This window comes from Pan paniscus, chromosome 16, assembly GCF_029289425.2.
Source record: "Pan paniscus chromosome 16, NHGRI_mPanPan1-v2.0_pri, whole genome shotgun sequence".
Lineage (NCBI taxonomy): Eukaryota > Metazoa > Chordata > Mammalia > Primates > Hominidae > Pan > Pan paniscus.
In genome coordinates, this window is record NC_073265.2 from 65,393,157 (window position 1) to 65,412,156 (window position 19,000).

The 19,000-nt window shown below is 53.4% G+C and overlaps 1 protein-coding gene across 2 annotated transcripts in view; it reads left to right on the forward strand.

Moving 5' to 3' along the window:
• The window catches only part of TMEM266 (transmembrane protein 266), a 148,474-nt gene extending 136,061 nt beyond the window's left edge, over nucleotides 1-12,413 (forward strand). For both annotated transcript variants that reach the window (XM_003818970.5, XM_034939190.4), the window contains exons 10-11: nucleotides 6,463-6,525; nucleotides 8,002-12,413. In XM_003818970.5, coding sequence (XP_003819018.1) covers nucleotides 6,463-6,525; nucleotides 8,002-8,576 — 638 coding nt within the window. In that variant the 3' untranslated portion in view covers nucleotides 8,577-12,413. The remainder of the gene's footprint in view (nucleotides 1-6,462; nucleotides 6,526-8,001) is intronic.
• Nucleotides 12,414-19,000: the final 6,587 nt, after the last annotated feature.

Genomic DNA, 19,000 nt, shown 5'->3' on the forward strand with positions numbered 1-19,000 from the left:
CCACATTTGAGCCCACAGGGGAGCCAAGATCTGGGCTTGGAGGTTCCACAAAGAAACCAAGCCTTTAAAATACTCGTGCACATTCTAGGAGTGCTCTGAAGCTTTCAGTCCTGCCTGGCCCTCCTGCTCCTCCTCTCTCTGCAGCCCCCATAGTGGGCAACTTCCAGGAGGAGGAGGAGGAGGCAGGGGCAGAAGGGAGAAAGCAGGTCAGAGTCAAAGGCCACTTGGGGGAAACTGATAGGCTATGTGTCACCAGCAGGATGTCACGGGGTCTGCAGTGTCCCTGCTAACCCTCCTGGAAACTAAGGTAGGGGATATCTGGATAGGGCAGGCCCAGGCCTCCCATAGAGGTGCCAGACACACACCCTGGGAGCAGGTGCAGATGCTTCTCTGTCCAGCCCTGGGATCCCCCTGCCCACTCTTCCCTGCTTCTTCTGGGGTGTCTCCTGGGTACCTCCCGGCTCTGTGGATACTGCCTGCCCCAGCCTAGGCACATTGTTTCACAGCCAGCCCCAGAGCATCAACAGCAAAGCCAATGCCTCCAAGGCAAAGGGCAGAACACAGGGCTGGCGAGGAACACGCATGATTCACAGCCTCGCATGGTCCAGGGACACAGGGCATCCCCCAGCTGATCTCTCCTTGACCAGGAACTGTGTCCAGGGAGGGATTTTCATGACATTAGAAATTATGGCTGGACAAGCTGAGAGCACTGTAGGCTACTCTGGAGATGAAGTAAGGGCAGTGCTTGTTGCTAACTAACTGTGACCTTCAGGCCAGCGAGGCTCTGAGGCCCACCTCATGCACAGGACACAGACAATCCAGGGATTAACCTACAGACATGAGCTGTGAGTCACAGAGCCTCGGGAGGGCCGTGTGTTTTGCAGGGTGGGGGAGGGCAGCCCAGGAGGGCGGGGTGCCAGCCCCAGCCATGAGGAGGAAGCAGCTCCACAGTCTCAACAGTTGCCAGCAGGTCACAGTCAGACAACGCCAAGCAGCTTCTGTTTAGACTTGCTGTAGCACAAATCATTTTTAAAACCTAGGCTGCAGAGTTCCAGGCTTTGGGGCCTGCCAAGTTCACAGTGCCCCTGTGTAGTCGTTAATACTTCTCTCCCAAATTTATTAGTCTTGAAGCTCGCCCATAACTTATGAATTACAGCCCCTGGTGGGAGTGCCACGGATTTCACCATATATCACAGGGAACCTTCGCGTCCCCCACGCTGCTGCAGTATCCAGAGACACTGCCGCAGGGGTGCATGTGGCCAGCCTGCTCTGTGCCTGCCTCTGCCGGGCAGCCCCAGGGGAGGGAGCTGAGCTGGCACCAGTGCTTGTCCTTGGAGAGGAGCGGGCCTGGCTGATCATGAAGGCAAGGCTTTCCACTGGCCTCTAAATGTGTGGGCCTGACCGCGACACTGGGGACCCCAGGAACCCCAGGGCTGTAGGACTAGATCTGAAAGAGCCTTAGGCAAAGTAGCATTTGAAGCAACCGGAGGGACATGGGTTTAGAACTGAGGTCTGGGTTTGAATTTCAACTGGGCTTTGAACAAGTTACTTCTGTGATCAGGGCTGGCTTCATGGATGCATGACCTGTGTGGTCACACAGGGCCCTAACTTTGGTTCACTGCTCTGCTGTTACCCTCTTGAAATTCTTAATACCTTTTAAACAAGGGACCTAGAAATTATGTAGCTGGTCCTGTCTCAGTCTTAGTGTTTTCAAAATGAAACAGGTGTAGAAGTTCTTCACTGAGAAGGATTGAACATTTAGTCATATGCACAGCTCTCATCCCTTGTATACAGTAGGCGCTCAGTGAATATTAGTGCCCTCCCTTGGTGAGGGCTGCCAAGCCATGGAAGAGCAAGTTGGAGTTTAGGAGCAGGAGCCCAAACCAGGAATCAGAGCCTTGCCCTGGGCTTTGGGGCCTGGGTCTGCACAGGGCATGTGGTTGGTGCCCCATGCCCCTCTGCCACACCACAGTCCATGCAGCCTGGCCAGTCCCCACCACCTCCAGGAAGCCTGGCCCAGCTGACTCACCACCCTTTCTCTCCACCTCTGCCTCCTCGCTGGGCAGGTCGGGTGCTCCACCCAAGGGGTAAAACCCACATAATGAGCATTGGCACCGCTGCACTTGACGGGCTTTAGGAGGATTAGTCAGGTTGGGTTTGCAAAGTGCTCACACCCTGGGAAGAAATGCGCCAGGCAGCAGAGAGCAGCTGCCACAGAAAGCACTGAGACTTTGGAGCCAGGGGTTCAGGGAGGGAAGGGATGGCCCCGGGCTAAACATTCATGATCTCAGGGACTCTTTCCAGTTCACCAGCAGAGTAGGCATTTGCTATCCCCATTTTATGGATGAAGAAGCTGAAGCTCAGAGTGGCTAAGGGATCTACCTAAGGCCACACAGCATGTGCCCTGCAGAGCCGGGTTGGCCCTGGGTCTGTTTTGTTCTGAAGCCTGTGTTTGTGCCCATTCTTTCCTGCCCCTCCACGGACTGCACAGCACAGTCCCTTGTGGGTTCTTCCTGTGTGTCTCTAGGACTCCTCAGGGCTGAATCAAAGCAAACTCCCGGGGGCAGGGGCTTATTCTTAGATGGAAGGTGGGCAGCCCTGTGTGAGGCCAACAGTGTGGCCCATTCCCAGCCATAAACATCTGTGTCTGCCTCCCCTGCCACCCCTTCGCTCCCAGATCCCCCAGTCTCTCTGTAGGAGGAACCAGGGTGGGCAGTGAGACTTCCTGCTGAGTGTGTGGTGACTCCATGGCTCCCTGGAGTAGGGGTGGAGGCTGGGAAGTCCCACAGGCCTCTGATCCAACCATAGTCTTCTGTCCAGTCCAGCCTAATGGCACTTGGCATATGCCAAACTCCATGCCAAGCACCAGGGAGACAGTAAAATGTGGCTTCTGCCCTCCAAGGCCCTTGGTCCCCCTCTGTGGGTGAAGACAGAACCGCAGCCCAAGTGTTCAGTTCTGGAAGAAGAGGATCCACCAGCCTGCGTGACACAAGACAACAGGCAGGCCCGGCATCAGCACCATTAGAGAAGTCCAGGCCAGCCTGGCTCTCAGACTCACGCCTTAAAGCTCACTCCAAGGCCCTGTGTGGGTCCAGGTCTGGAGCAGAGGGAGTAGGGACAGGGAGAGCAAGTGCAGACTGAAAAGACCCCTCATGGCCACCTAGGGACCTCGGCTCTGTGTCAGGCACATCCCGGGAGCAAGTAATCTAATTCATTGAACCCACAGGCAGGGCAGGAGTCCAAAGGGTAAACCATGAAGTCCAATCTAGGACTGGTCACAGGGCCAGGGGTCCCTCAACTGGTCACAGACTTGGTGGAAGTCAAAGTTGTTGGTAAGAGAGAGGCACTAAAAAGTGCCAGGGAACCAGTCACCAAGATGGAGGCCATGGAGGAGGATGGAGAAACTGAGTTCTATTTTGGACATGTTGAGTCAGAGGTAGCTGGAGGCCAGCCAGGAGTTGTCCGGGGACGGTCGGCCAGACCAGTCCGAAGCTCAGGAGGGATGTCTGGGCTGAAGGACTCAATTATGTAGGCAACACAGAGAAAGGAGAACGATCTAATACCTTGATAGACTGAGCCAGGACTCAGGATGTCTCCAGCAGGCTGACCCTCTGGGCTGAGCCCAGCAAGCTGATGTTTGCCCAGGGTGATGAGCCCTCCTTGGGGGTTACAATGAGTACAGGGTGCGGAAGGCCTGGTCTGGCCTCAGCTCCTGCAGAGAAGACCTGGGCATCCGTGCTGGCCACAAGCTCCACATGAGTTGGCAGAGAAGGGCAGTTTCTGAACAAGCTCGGAGGATGTGAGGGTGCATTAGGGCAGTGTGATCACATCGGATCTCAGGGCACTTGGCACAGTCTATTCAATAATCACGGCCTTGCAGCACAGGGGCAGGGAGATCAGTGTGTGAAGTGCGGACCCCTAGGTCTGGAGCTTTGAGAGTAAACACTAGTCCCTCCCTCCCTCCCTCCCATTCTGGTCACAGCTGGAGCCCATAGTGAAACGTTCAGGGTGGAAAGGCTGGGAAACCAGGGAGGGGTAGAGAATGCACAGGGGCTTTCCAAGGAAAGGAGACTTCCCAGGAGGGATGTGAGGGGCTTTTTAGGTGGTGGAAGGGCTGTCATGTAGACCGTGAGTAGAAATGGGCTTGTCCTTGGTACCTGTGTGGAGGGCAGGACCAGGACCTGTAAGCCTCACACATAGTAGGCCTTCCTGATTAAATGCTAATGGGCCGTTTGACCAGGAGTTGACGTCCCTGGAAGGCCCCGACTGTGCTCCCCGCAGGCAGGGACTCCTGGGCTCAATACATGGCAGAGGGTGGGCTCACTGTGACTCCACTGAGCACAGATGAATGAGAAGCTGCCCAGGAGCTGATGACCAGAGCTGCTCCACTTCCTTAGAGGTGTGCAGGCTGTGGTGGAGACAGCCCTCTCAGGCCGGTATCCAGGGGACTCCTGCACTGGGGACTGGCCAAGATGCCTCCAGTCCCTTCGCACTCCGCTGTGACTCTGTCACCTCTTGGAACTTCAGAACCATCTGCCTGGCCCCATCACAATCTGAAAGAGCCTCGCCAGCGCCATCGGGGTACAGATGAAGAAACTGAGGCCCAGAGAGGGGATGGGACCTGCTTGAGCCCCCATGGCAGGCCAGTGGCAGCACAAGGACAACTCAGCATCTGGGATTTTCTCATTTACCCTGGCCACCTCCTGCAAGTGGCTCTTGGGTTAAGGTTTCGCTGCTCTGTGGATACTTTAGCTGAGCTCATTGTCCTACTCACATCACATGGCCCTCTGGAGTCCCTGCGGGTGTGGTCTCAGGATAAAACCAAGATTGACCAGATCCCCCAACCTGGCCCACAGGGCCTGGGGGTCCTGAGCCTCCAGCTTGCAGGGATCAGTTACCCCTGGCTTCCCAGGGCAGCAGCCAGGCTAGACAGCATTGGCAGTACACACAGTGTATGGATGCCCAGCTGCAAGAAGAGTGTAGCTGGCTGATGAGGAGCAGGGCCTGGAGCCAGCCCGGGGCCCTCCCTCAACCCCAGCGTTAGTGCAAAACACACCTCTGACTGCAGGCATTTAAAGATCAAAAGAGGCCAGAAAAGCTTTTAAGAGCCAGGCCCTTCTGTGCTGCCTCCAGCCTCCCAGGGTCAGGGCAGACTGGCTTCTGCAGCTCACAGGTGTGCCTGGGAGGGGCCCTCAGAACACAGTGGGTCTGCTGACCCCATTCTTCAGAGAAGCTCCTGGGGGTGCAGACTCGGACTCTAGGGGCAGCCCTGGAGCACTTCCAGACTTCCATGGGGGAGGGAGGACAGCCCTCAGCCCTCCCATGCTGAGGGCTTTCTGGTGTCTGACCCCACCCTGGGCATTGCGGTCTCTGGTCTTCCTGCCACAGCCTCTCCCAATCACACCTGACCAAGTTCAGACCATCCTGTGGCCCCTCACTGCCTCGCTGCCCTTGCAACAAGGCCCAGCTCTTAGGATGGCTTTTGGGGTCTCCCAGCACCTGGCTTTCCTCCCACTCTCAGGCCACTCTGAAAATCTCAACTCTCCTCCCATTCCCTCCCTGCTCCTCTCAGGAGGTGAACCAAGATTCCTTATTTACTTATTTATTTGGAGACAGGGTCTCACTCTGTCACCCAGGCTGGAGTGCAGTGGTGTGATCACAGCTCACTGCAGCCTCAACCAATCCTCCCACCTCAGCCTCCCTAGTAGTTGGGACCACAGGTGTGCATCATCACGCCCAGCTAATTTTAAAAACTTTTTTTTTGTAGAGGTGGGGTCTCCCTATGTTGCCCAGGCTGGTCAATATTTAAGACCCTGTTCCCACCCCCCTTGACATGGATAGCTTTTCACCTCCCTTTCTGTTATTTGCTCAGTAATTATGTACTGAGTACCTACTGTGTGCAGGAACAGTGCAGGTGGTGGAGATCCCCAGCACCCCACCTCCCCAGGTCTGTTCCTATACTGCATGGAAGGCTGGAGCCCTCAGGTGGATCGAGCCACGGGGGGCTATCTGGATGGCACCTCAGCCCTGTGGCTGGCTGTGTCCTGCAAATGGGATTTCAGGGCTTCTCTACCAAGGGCAGTGTTTCCAGTGCCCTTGAGAAGTTTAGGCAATGAAGGCTCAGGCCATCCAGACAAGGAAAAGCCCTGATAAATTATTTCCACACCCCTCATCTCAGAGATGGGGAAACTGGGGACAGAGGGGAAGGGGTCTGTCCAGGTCAGTACTTTAAGGCAGATGCTTCATCAGAACCTGGGTCCCCCAGCACCCAGTGCAGTCCAGCCCCTGGGGCAGGTGAGACAGGTGGTCCCCATGGAGAACTAGGAGGCAGCTCCCGTCACACACACCAAGGGCTTCTGTGAGACAGCTGCCTTCTCTTGTGACCGTGGGGGTGGGGACAGGAGTATAAGTGGTAGAGAATGAACTTGATGCACTCACCCTTCTCTGTCCCCACCTCTGTAGAAGCCACGGTGAAGGACGACATGAACAGCTACATCAGTCAGTATTACAATGGGCCCAGCAGTGGTAAGTCTGGGTTGGGGCTGTTCTACATGTGCCACAACCCCAGCAACCCCTAAACCCAGAGACAACTCGGCCTGGCTTCAAAGCATGCCCATCACCTGGTGCCTGTGAACCATAACTGCAGGCAGTGCTCAAGGTTAAAATATCGGAGCTTCAGCTTCCAGCAAACTCCAGCACTGGAGCTGGGGGTCCCCAGGGGCTGAGCCTGCAGGTGCCAGGATAGGGGTGCTCTGTGATCACCCATAAGAACTGCATGTGGAACCCTGAAATTGGAAGGGGGTTGGAATCCAGAACTCCAAGTGACCTCAGTGCCCACCTGCACACATGTCAAGGTGGGCACAGTGGAGGCTGAGGTGCCATAGCACCCCTGGGTGTGAGAAGCAGCAGGCCTTGGGTACATTCCTGCTGGATGTTCTTGCACTTGAAAAAAACCTCAGGGAAGCCTAGTGGTTTTTACTTATGGGAAAAATTGAATTTTAAAATAATGCTGAGGCCTTGGGTGTCTCGTTTCTCCATAGCCCCCTTTCCAGTTCCGGGTTCCACATGCAGTTCTTGAGTTTGAATTTCGCAGCCCCCAAAACCTTGTATGCTCCATTGTAAGGCTAGAATATTATGTTGGGCCATGTGAATAATGCATTTGAATTTTTTGTTTTCCACAATTTAGCCTCCCTAAGGCCTCATCCCTCTTCTCTCCTCCCTCAAAGCCTCATCCAATATGCTGGTTTCAAAGACCACCGTCTCCAGCCCAGACCTCTCTCCCAGTCCTCCACAACTTTGGGGAGAAACCTCCCCACCCTGCACCCTCTGTAGGTCAGCCCCGTGGTACATCTCACCTAGAGCAAAGAGCTCTGAGCATCCTCTGATCCTGTGATGCATGCTAAGCAGGCTCTGATCATCCCACCCCGCAGCCCCCACCCCTGCCAGTCCATCTGAAACTGAGTCATTCCTCAGACCATGGAACCCAAGTTCCCTGCCCTGGCACACCAAGCTTCCTGAGTTAGGATGGGCTAGGTTAGGCAGCTGTGGCAAATAACCCTGCATCTCGATGGTTTAAACAAACAAAGCCACAAAAGCCCACTGTAGGTTGGCTGGGGGCGCTGCTCCTGGGTCATCACTGTTACTCCAGCACCCAGTTGACAGAACAGTCACCATCTATCCTAGAACATTTGCCAGGGTAAAGCACCAGCTCATAAAGCTTCTGCCCAGAAGTGCCACAGGTCACTTCTCATGGGTGACTGGCCAAAGCGTGTCACACGCCTACACTTGAGTTTAACAAGATGAGGCATAATACCCCTCAAAGCAGGGCAGTGATGTTGGAGAACTGGGAGGGAGTTCTACCAAGGCCTCCTTCCACAAAGGCACGGTCTCCTACAGCCTAGCCACACTCATTGCCCACCGCCCGGCTCAGACCTGCTCTCTTCAGGGCCCCCAGGTGTGGCAGAGGTTGAAGTGTGACCAAGATCCCCTCCTACCTTGCAGACAGCGGTGTCCCAGAGCCAGCTGTGTGTATGGTCACCACGGCCGCAATAGACATCCACCAGCCCAACATCTCCTCGGACCTCTTCTCTCTGGACATGCCCCTCAAGCTCGGCGGTAATGGCACCAGCGCCACCTCGGAGAGTGCCTCCCGCAGCTCAGTCACCCGGGCCCAGAGTGACAGCAGCCAGACGCTGGGCTCCTCCATGGACTGCAGCACTGCCCGCGAGGAGCCGTCCTCTGAGCCCGGCCCTTCTCCCCTGCCGCTGCCATCCCAGCAGCAGGTGGAGGAGGCCACAGTCCAGGACCTGCTGTCCTCCCTGTCAGAGGACCCCTGCCCTTCCCAGAGGGCCTTGGACCCAGCCCCCCTCGCCCGGCCCAGCCCAGCGGGCTCGGCCCAAACCAGCCCTGAGCTGGAACACAGGGTAAGTCTGTTCAACCAGAAGAACCAGGAGGGCTTCACTGTCTTTCAGATCAGGCCTGTCATCCACTTCCAGCCCACTGTGCCCATGCTGGAGGACAAGTTCAGATCTTTGGAATCCAAAGAGCAAAAGCTGCACAGGGTCCCTGAGGCCTAGAGCCTGCCATGGGCTGGGTGAGAGGAGGGGAGACAGCCATCTCAAAGCTCTCCTGGGACCCTGGAGGCTGCCAAGGGCCACACGCGGGGCCCAGGAGCCCACCTGGCCTCCCTCAGGGTGCTGCCTGCCTCCAGGGAGGCGACGCCAGGCCAGGAGGCCACAAGCTTCAGACCTCAAAGCCCAGAGCTGGCGCCTCTTCTCGCCCTGCTCAGGGGAGGGTGGTGCTCGTGGCTGGGTTTTCTTTTTAACCATTTTTACAAAAACCAGCCTGTGGCCCAGCTTCAGCAGGGTAGAGTGCGGGGGGGCCAGCTCAGCCTCTTCCGTTGCCTTCGTTCCTGACGCCCACCCTGGACTCTAGGGAACAGCACTGTGAGCAGGGGCTGTCCAGCCCCACCCCTAAGCCGTCTTTCCCAGGAATCCTGGGTGGAGTCCAACACAATCACACGGAGACCACCATCTGAGCCTATGTCATTTGTCCTCATTCTCATTCCAGCATGAGCGTTTCTGAGTCTCTTCAAGACGAATCTAGTTTTCACCTTCACAGGATATAAAGGGATCAATCTAGAGGTGGGTGGGAGGGTCCTAGAGGGCAGGGGAACAACCATTTTCCAACCTTGGCTTTAATAATAAAAACCAGCTGCACTGAGACTCCCAGTTGGTGGAGGTTTTCCTTTGATTGCTAGCCCAGGTGAGGTGTCCAGAGTGGTTCCCAGCCAGGGCACCACCATCCACCCAGTTTCAGATGCACATGGCATCCCAGGCTCCCTCCTTATCCCCTGTGAGCAGTCGTGAATCCTGGTCATCATCCCCAGGCTCCGTCCTCGTCCCCTGTGAGCAGTCGTGAATCCTGGTCATTCCACCCTCCAAATTGCTTGTCCCTGGCTCCCATCACGGCCGTGCTGAGACCCAGGCCCCTTGCCGGACTGGACTGCAGCAGCCTCCTCTTTGCACAGCCTCTGGTTTCACCCTCCCCAGTGTATCTTCCCAGGCAGCTAAGCCTCAGCGCCCCTGCTTAAAAGCCTCCAAGGGATTTTGTGTGTATGACCATCATGTGTGTATGACCATCATGTTTTCTTTTATATGGGGAGGGGGAGGGGAGTAGAGAAGACATAATTTTTTTTTTTTTTTTTTTTTTTTGAGATGCAGTCTTGCTCTGTTGCCCAGGCTGGAGTGCAGTGGTGCGATCTCGGTTCATTGCAAACTCCACCTCCCGGGTTCATTGCCATTCTCCTGCCTCAGCCTCCTGAGTAGCTGGGACTACAGGCACCTGCCACCACACCTGGCTAATTTTTTGTATTTGTAGTAGAGACGGGGTTTCACCGTGTTAGCCAGGATGGTCTCGATCTCCTGACCTCATGATCCGCCCGCCTCAGCCTCCCAAAGTGCTGGGATTACAGGTGTGAGCCACCGCGCCCGGCAAGAAGACATAATTTTTTTTAAGGGCTCCCATTGCCTCAAGAGAACATTGAGTGTGACTCAGCCCCTTCGTGAGCTGGCTTGCTTGCCCCTCTGGCTGTCCTCCCATGCCTCTGTCCAGCCTGTTCTTTCTCCCCTCTACCTTGGTCTGGGTTATTCTCACCGTGACAGTGTCCTGCCTGCCCTCACCACTAGGCTGGGTGTCCTTGGAGCTCCTGTGGCCCCCCCTGGACTCACCTGACAGTGCACCATGTCCCTGGCTTGGTCAGCATCTGCTTCCCTGCCTGCCTCCCAGGCTGGTCCTCAAGAACAACGAGCAGGCCTGAGCCCCATTAGAATCCCACAGGCCTGGGCATGGAGCCACTTGGGAAAGATGGCTGAATTGGAAGAAAGGGAAGGAAATTACCACGTGCTGGCAAAGAGCACCCTCCTGATTCATGGGGTGATGAACAGTTGTTTAAAAAGTGCTAAAGGTGGCAACATCCAACTGAGTCACTCTTGCGGTGTAATCAGAAGACCTACCAAGGGGAAGCTTTTGCAAAGGGCAAGAGTGGCTAACCTGAGGCGTCACCAGCAGCACTGCCATAGCGTCCATCACTGGACACTGGGCCAAGGCCCCTACTCACATGGGCTCCTTTAACCCTTCCAGCGACACTGTGAGGCAGGTATCACTAACCCCATTTTACAGTTGAAGAACCTGAGGCTCAGAGAGATTGAAGAAACTTTCTGAGGTTGAACTCTAATGACAGGCCCTGAAACTGGGGCCCAAGTCTGCGGCACCATGCCAGGCCCTGGGGTTCCCAGAGTTTAGAGCTTTGGGACGCAAAGCAGTCACTTGGCTTTTGCCACTTGATGGGCTGGAGGGTATTACATGGTTTGTAATCTGTAGGGCAGAAGCCAGTGGGCTCCTTAACTGGTGATCTCCACCCAGTGGACTAGAAATGGCCACCCTCCTCCTCCAGGCTCACCTTGCTGAGCTGTGACCGGCCTTCTGCAGAACTCCATTGTCCCAGCTCTTGGGCTAGTGCTGCTACCTCACAGGCACATGAACCTGGCCCCATGCCAGGGGGAGCTGCAAGGCCGACTGCCAAGGCCGACTGCCAGCACTCGCGTCCGCTGGGGACTCCTACTCCAGGGAAGAACCACAGGATGGGGAGGGATGCCATGGGAAAGATGCTAGGCAAGTGGCAGCTGTTCTCTTCAGTTTGTCCTCTAGGAAATGGGTCTCTAGAGAGCTCCACTTTTTTTTTTCTTTTGTTGTTTGTTGTGTTTTGTTTTGTATTTTTTTTTTTTTGAGACAAAGTCTCACTATCGCCCAGGCTGGAGTGCAGTGGTGTGATCTCGGCTCACTGTAACCTCCACCTCCCAGGTTCAAGCGATTCTCCTGCCTCAGCCTCCCAAGTAGCTGGGATTACAGGCGAGCACCACCATGGCCAGCTAATTTTTCTATTTTTAGTAGAGACGGAGTTTCACCATGTTGGCCAGGCTGGTCTCGAACTCCTGACCTCAGGTGATCCACCTGCCTTGGCTTCCCAAAATGCTGGGATTACAAGTGTGAGCCACCGTGCCCAGCCATTTTTTTTTTTTTTTTTGAGACAGGGTCTTGCTCTGTTGCCCAGGCTACAATGCAGTGGCATAATCATGGCTCATGCATCCTCACCCTCCCAGGCTCAGATGATCCTCCCATCTCAGCCTCCCAGGTAGCTAGGACTACAGGTGCACGTTGCCATGCCTGGCTAAATTTTGTGTTTTTTATAGAGATGGGGTCTTGCCAAGTTGCCTAGGCTGGTCTGGAACTCCTGGGCTCAAATGATCTGCCCACCTCAGTCTCCCAAAGTGTTGGGATTACAGGCATGAGCCACTGGGCCCGGCCAGAACTCCACATTTAAAAGCGGATTTCTTGGGGTATTTACAAGTTGCTGTAAGGTGAGACCCTGCTGAGCACTTGTTGTTGCCTTCATGTTGTGTTGGAACTGCCTCACAGATAGAGGCTGGGGACAGAGATAACAGGTGGTCCCCAAGTCCAGAGTCCACAACAGTCACAGCGTAAGACAGTACACACAGATGAAGGAAGCTACTTACTTGCCTGGGGACATCTGAAGGCCTCACAATGGAGGAAACATTTAAAGGCGATTTTAAAAGAGTAAGTATACCAAATCAACTCTTCTGTTTGTCGTGGAAGAGGAGAGCAGTTTTTAGGGGTAGTTTCAATGCTGAGCTACAAAACTGGCCCACTTCCAGAGAATGTGAGCAGGGAATTTTTGATTATCTCCCTGACATGAAGTCAGTTGTTAAACCACTTAAAGGGGAAAAAAAGGAAGGAATGTCAGGAGGAGGGTGGTGGGACAACAGTGCAAGCAGAGGAACAGCAGTGAGCTAGGCAGGGTTTGGGAACAGGGAGAAGTTTGGTGTCAGGAAGAGGATGGCATGGGTAGGAGGGGGAAGGGACCACATGAGAGCAACCTGGAAAAGGACAGGTGAGGCTGCTCACCAGAGGCCTTGGATGCCAGGCCAAGCCAGATGTTCTCCCTAGAGATAAAGCGCTATGGAAGGGCTACCACAGAGTCTTCTGGTAGTTGCAGAGGAGCAGCCAGAGGGAGGGGCCCGTGCCCAGAGGAGAGGGAACAAGGCTGCACATGGGCAGGCAAGATGAAGGCAGCGGTGGTGGAGGAGACGCTGGGGACACCTGACTGATGGGACTTGGGGGAACTGATGAGGAGGAGATGCCACCATTTCCAGTCTGTGGTATCTGAGCATGAGACATCAGGATGGCTGTGCCTGGCACCAAGAGCATAGAGAAGGATGCCAGAGCCAGGAACATGGCAGTCCTTTCTGCAGACTCCAGAGCCCTTCCTCCAGCCCATCCCGCAGCAAGTCCTAGGGTGGGGCCTGGGGGCCTGAAGTGCAGGAGATGGAGGTAAAAGCTTCGCCTTTCATGGCTCCCCTGGGCACCATATCCTACAGTTATGGCTGGCGGGCAGCTGGGGGCTGAGGGAGATGGAGCCTGAGCACTCCCTGGGAGGTTTGCAGCTCTGGGAAATGGCTCCCCGTTCTCCTGCACCCTTTTGGAGAACCCACTCTGGTGGCCCAGAGGAGTCATCGGGCTGTCCCTGAAGGGAGGGTCTGGTAACAGCCACCGTCTCCTGCTAGAACAAGAGGGTGGTAACAATAGTGACTCCCACGTCTGCATTTCCTGTTGTGACAGGTGCTCTTCACAGGCTTCCCTCCTTAGCACAGCCCTGGAAAGTGGGCGCTATCTTCCCTGCTTTACAGAGGAGAAAACAGCAGCCATGGAATGACTCATTCAGGGGCTTGCCCAAGGGCACACAGCTAACTAGTGAGCTGTAGTGGCAGGATTCAAACCCAGGTCTGGCTGGATTATATGCCATGCTAGATGTGAAATGAGCTGTCCGGAATCAAACCAGGTGCCACCAGGAAAGCCAAAGTAAGAAATCAGGACTCAGAGCCAGCAGTGCTGGTGACTGGCCCACCAGGGAGCTGGGCCAGAGTCTGCAGCCCCAGCCCGAAGTCCACCCAGGATGAGGGAGCCATAAGGCCTTCCCTGAGTGGCACAACAGGCCCCTCTCCAGCCAGCCCTGGGCAAGGTTCCCAACCAAAGTGTGGCTTTTCAGATCAAGTCCCACAGACAGGAGTGTTGGGATGGAACCTGTGTGGCTAGAGGCTAGTGGCTTGGAATTCTATTTAGCATGGTGGGTGTCCACCTGAAATTCAACTCAGGAGCTCCTTTCTCCTTCCGAGACAGCTCTTGACGGAAGCCAGAGTCGAAAGAGCATGGCTTCCGCCTTGGTGCTGCCGCCACGCTCCTCCCTGGTGCTATTCAGTTACCTCTAAAGAGAGAAGACAGAGTTGGGGTCCCACTCTTGGAGCTGCTGACAAATTATCTGGGCCCAAGGAATCCCTCTTACTAACAAGCTGACAGTACCCTGTGCCCCACTCAACACCTGTGTGGAGTTGCTTCACAAGGACCCCCAACAACTCTGGGGGCTGAAACAGCCAAACCATGGACATCTCAGGGCTGGAGAGAGGTCTGTTCATCCCACTCTCTCCCATGCCTCCTACCTCAGGTGCCGCTGTACCTATGCACGGGATGTGGCAGAGACTGGATTCTCAGCCCAGCCCTGTTTCTGGTTTTCTATGAGGCTCCAAGCAAATCCTTAGACCTGCTTCCTCCCCATGTACAACAGGAATGATCTTGTGCCTCCCACCCCGAAGGCTGCTGGGATAGCTAATGATGTAACAGAAGGGAAAACCCTTTGAGAATGTTTCAGGGGAGACACAAACAGAAAGCATCCTTATTAATGAGAAGCCTGGGGTGTTTTACTGCCAGCACACGCTCAGCACTTTTGGGGTCAGCTGCCCAGGAGACGCTCTTGCAGCTGCTGATAGTCTGGTGTGGGAGGGTGGCAGTGAGCCCCGCCCCTAGTCATAACAGCCAGTCCAGCCACTGCCTGCTCCTCTCCTGAGTGCATCCCTGCTCGCACATACTCATTTGTTCCATGCCTGTATTCACTCTGAGTGAGGTAAGAGAGCACTGTTATCCCCCAGACAGGAGGCACCTTATCTTCCTTCCTCTCCCTTTGGTCAGTACTATTGGAGTACTACTGGAGTACTTGCCAAAAACTTGTATTTCCCTCACATTAACTAAGTGAGGAATTCATCACTATTCTGAATATCTTTGACTCCACTGCTGACAAGTTTGGTATTATCTCCTGGTGAATAGTTAATTATCCAAGGAAAATGATGAAACATTTGCTGCTAAAATTTATTGCAAGCTACCAGGAGACAGGGCTGGCATAATTTTATGCAGAGCCCCAGGCTGCAACATAGGGAAGCAGGCTGCCTCTTCATCCTGAAACAAGCAAATGAAATTGACTACCCTGGAGATCAATCAGGACATTAAACACTGTGATGGATGTGGCAGAATTCTTCAGTGTCTGAGATTTATGGGTCACCCTTCACCGAGCACTCTAGGAACCTCCCCAACATCAATTAGGCCTCATAACTAGGTACGCTCACCTCCGCCTCCACTGATTAAAGAAGGGATAGGGGGTTCTGGGACCTGCACCGTGCTAAATACCACAAAAGGCCAATGAGCAGACTGGATCCAGATTGCAGTACAAAGACCCCTGCTTCCCTGAGCAAAGAGTGGTTCAGAATGGAGGAGTGTCCGGCTAGAAGGGGACTCATGCATCGGAGTCTAGACCTTGCATTTTCCAGAGAAAGCAGCTCAGTGTGTCATGTTCCTGGGTACTCCTGTTCTTTGTCCATGCTGGCCTTCTGCCTGGAATGCACTTCTTCATCTGGTTGATTTTGCTGCCCCTTCTGAACTTGGTGAGGCCTTCATATCTTGCTGCCCTGCACTGCAGCCCACCCCAGTCAGGCTAGCTTAGGTCCATCCTCTGCACTCCCACTGAGGCACTTGGGATATGGCATGTGGTTGGGAGCAGACTGGCCTGTGGTCACCATTTACTAGCCATGCGTCCTTGGGCAAGTGTTTTAAGCTCTGTAGGCTTTAGTTTTCTCATCTGAAGAAGGGTTGCTGATAATCCTTGGCTTATAAAGCACTTTCATGTATGTCACCCCATCAGTGGCGGAAAGAGTAGGAAACATTCAAGAAATCAGAATCTCAGGAGAAGAGGCAGTTTGCCCCAGGTCAAACCTACACCTTGTGAGGTTATGAGACGTAAATGAGATAACGTATGTAAAGGGCTCAGCACAGCATCTTGGGCATAAGAAGCCCTCAAAAACAGTATTCACTGTCTCCATCTACTCACCTCGTATGACACCCACCAATACACTCATAGGTTAAAGCTTGTTATCTAGAAAGATCACCTAGTTCACATTGCCATTTTACAGATGATTAAAATGAAACCTGAAAGGAGGGAAGGTGACCAGGGTGCCTCTGGGGCAGTAACAGGAACAGGATGAGAACCCAAGGCTCCTGTTGACCAGTCCACCCAGTGGTCCCCAGGTCCCAGACCCAAATGTCCCCTATGCAGCCCACGCTGGGAAGGAAACACAGCTGGAGGTGAGCACACAAAAAGAAAGCACTCACCTGTCTTTAACCACATGCCCAGTTAGTTGCAGGAGATGAAGAAGGCAAAGGCCACGCAGATAAAGCCACCCCAGGGCCTCCCTCTCACCAGTCCCAATGCCACAGGAAGTAAATGCCAGCTTACTTCACAGAAAATCCCTAATTCCATCAGTGTTCCTTGCTTCTAATGACAAGCCTGCTGTTTTGAAGCAATGCAAACCAGAGGATATAGTCCTGGAGAGAATGGGAGGACCACAGTCTAGTGGACAGGCCAAGTTTTCCAGACCTGGAGTCCAGTTCAGGTCCCACATCTCACCAACTGCCTCTGGTCATCTCTATGCTCATTTCTTCATCCAGAAGGTAGGCGTAATGATATACACTTTAGAGGAGGCTGTATTAGAAGGGTATATAATGTACCCAACACACAGGGAGTTCTTAATAAGTAGTATTTGTCCAAAGTTCTGTTTGTGTTCCAGTTCTATCACATGTGTTGTGACCTGGGGCAAACTGCCTCCTCTCCTGAGAGTCTGATTTCTTGCATGTTTTCTACTCTTTCCCCCACTGATGGGGTGACATACATGAAAGTGCTTTATAAGCCAAGGATTAAAAGCAACTCTTCCTTCATTTGCTCCCCACAAAGATTTTTTAAAAACACCAGAGCTGTAAGAAATTATGGCAGTGTATCATCCTACATGGACTTTTCACAAGGTTATCAGTCAAGCCTCCTTTAGCTCAGCAACAGCTAACCAAATCCATCTGTTACATTCAATGGTGTTCTCTGGGTTTCCCAGCCTCTTCAGCCCACTTTTATGTAAACTCAAACAAAAACCCTTAGTGAAAGGCAGCGTGAAATGCAATCAGGCTGACCCTCCCTTTCAGAAAGAGAGCAGAAAGTGCACCTAGGGCTGGGGTTTCCAGCCCTCCAGCCCAGCAGACATGCTCAGGCTCTGGAGGCAGCAGGGCTCCCACTGCTATCCTGGGAGGAAGAGCCCTGCCCTCTGCCAGCCTTGCCCACAGCACTGGACCCATTTTCACAATCTCCAGGAGCCCATCCCCAGCCAAATCCATCTGGAGCCAGAGGATTCAGCCCCTAATGGCTTCCATCTTCTCTTCCCTCCCTCTGTCCTGCATACACCACCAAGTTATAGGCCTTCCTCAAAAACTATAAATGGCTCCCTGTTGCCAGTGGTGTTTCTTAAGACTTGTTCAGGTGGCACAGTAGTAACTCATACAGTTTTTATGGGACATTCTTAATATACTGACATATCTAATTCTAACAAAAAAGGAACAATTACCAACTAGCAGAAAGTATTTTAAATATTCAACAAAATCCCTGATATGTCATCCCAAGACAAAAACAAAAGCTGTGGTGGGTCAGTGGCTGCTGCTCTTTGTTCAGATCCACTTGCTACTGTCCAGTCACCTTGGAATCTGCTCACATTCTTAAGAAGACAAGGGGTAGCAGCTACCAAAGGTTTAGAAAGAAGTATGCAAGAAGACTTAAGACTGGGAAACTGCTGTTGATAAATTTTTCCTGCAAATCAGGAAAAGTCCTGTATGGTATAACTTTCACAGTACCATCACTGGTCCAGTGGAAATGACAGTGTTCCTTGAGGGCAAAGTTTGAGAACCATTGATCTCTAAGGAAAAAGGCCTCCTCAGCCTGTGAGTCAATGTCCTCTCCAATCTGGCCTCAACTACCTACCACCCTCACCCCTCTCCCTGACCCCAGTGTTTCTGCCCCTCACTGCCTCATGCACCTGAGCTCTGATATCATTTTCCACTTCTGCTCCCATACACCAATTGAACAGCCCCTGCCTGCGAGGAATGGCCATGCCAGCCTCCTGATGAGCCTTCTCTGTATATGCTGTCCATCCTGAGACCTGCTTTCTGCTTTTACTGATGTCTCATCTCATCTTTCCTGGTAGCTGTAAAATCCTTCAGGGTGGGGGCTGTGGCTCCAACAGCCTGTACTCTCAGAGTCTGGAAGGATACCGTCCTCCCTGTCAAGACCACAAGCTACTTCGGGGCAATGGCTGGACCACACACTTTTCTAGGTATTTTCTTCAGAATCCCAAACAGCACAGCTGGTGAGCCAGAGAAACCAGCAGGGAACATGTCCCCACAGAATTGCTGAGAGCGAGTGGGACCTGGGGGAAAGCTGATGCTGTCCGCTCTCAACTACTAAGAAGCTAGGCCCAGGGCCATTACTAGGCCTCAGGCCTTCTGCAAGTAAAGAGGCCTTCTGCAAGTAAAGAGGCCTTCTGCAAGTGAAGAGGCCATCAGCTTCAGCTCATGGACCTGTTTGGCTCTGCCCTCAGAGGGCTGCCTTTCTAACATGCCTACTTCTGTCCTCCCAGGGACTCTGTGTTCTGCCAAAATAACCAGGCCACCAAATTCTCAGAGGCTGTGTGAGGTTAACCAAAGACCTCAAAGAAACTAGGGAAAAAGGCAGGAAACCTATATGCAAGAATTAAAGAAAGCTACCCCTAACACCTTTCCCCCATACTGTTTCCAGAGCTATTGCTCTGGGTGCTAAGGCTGGACACAGGCGCAGAGTCAACAGGAACTGTTCGGTTTCCAAAAAAACAGATTAAAAGGGCACATTATATATGTGTGCCTCTTGCATATATAATAGTTTTAACAACTTGCCTCCACCTCACATGGCTGCCTTTTTACGATAAGCTCTAAGTGAGCACTCAGAGGGACTTTTTGAGTTGAATAAAATCCCACTGGAGGGACTATTCCAGAACACCCATCCCTCCTTCTCAACCAGGGTCCTAAATGTGCCCCTCCCACCCAGCATGAAGTACTTAGTGCTCTTTACCTGAGGCTGCTGTGCAGTCGCACTGTCCCTTGAGCTGAGGTGAGGGAGAATCACGTCCTTAGTGAAGTTACCACTCTGAAGCCAGTCTGCCTGGTTTCAAATCCTGACTCTCATTTATAAGCTGTC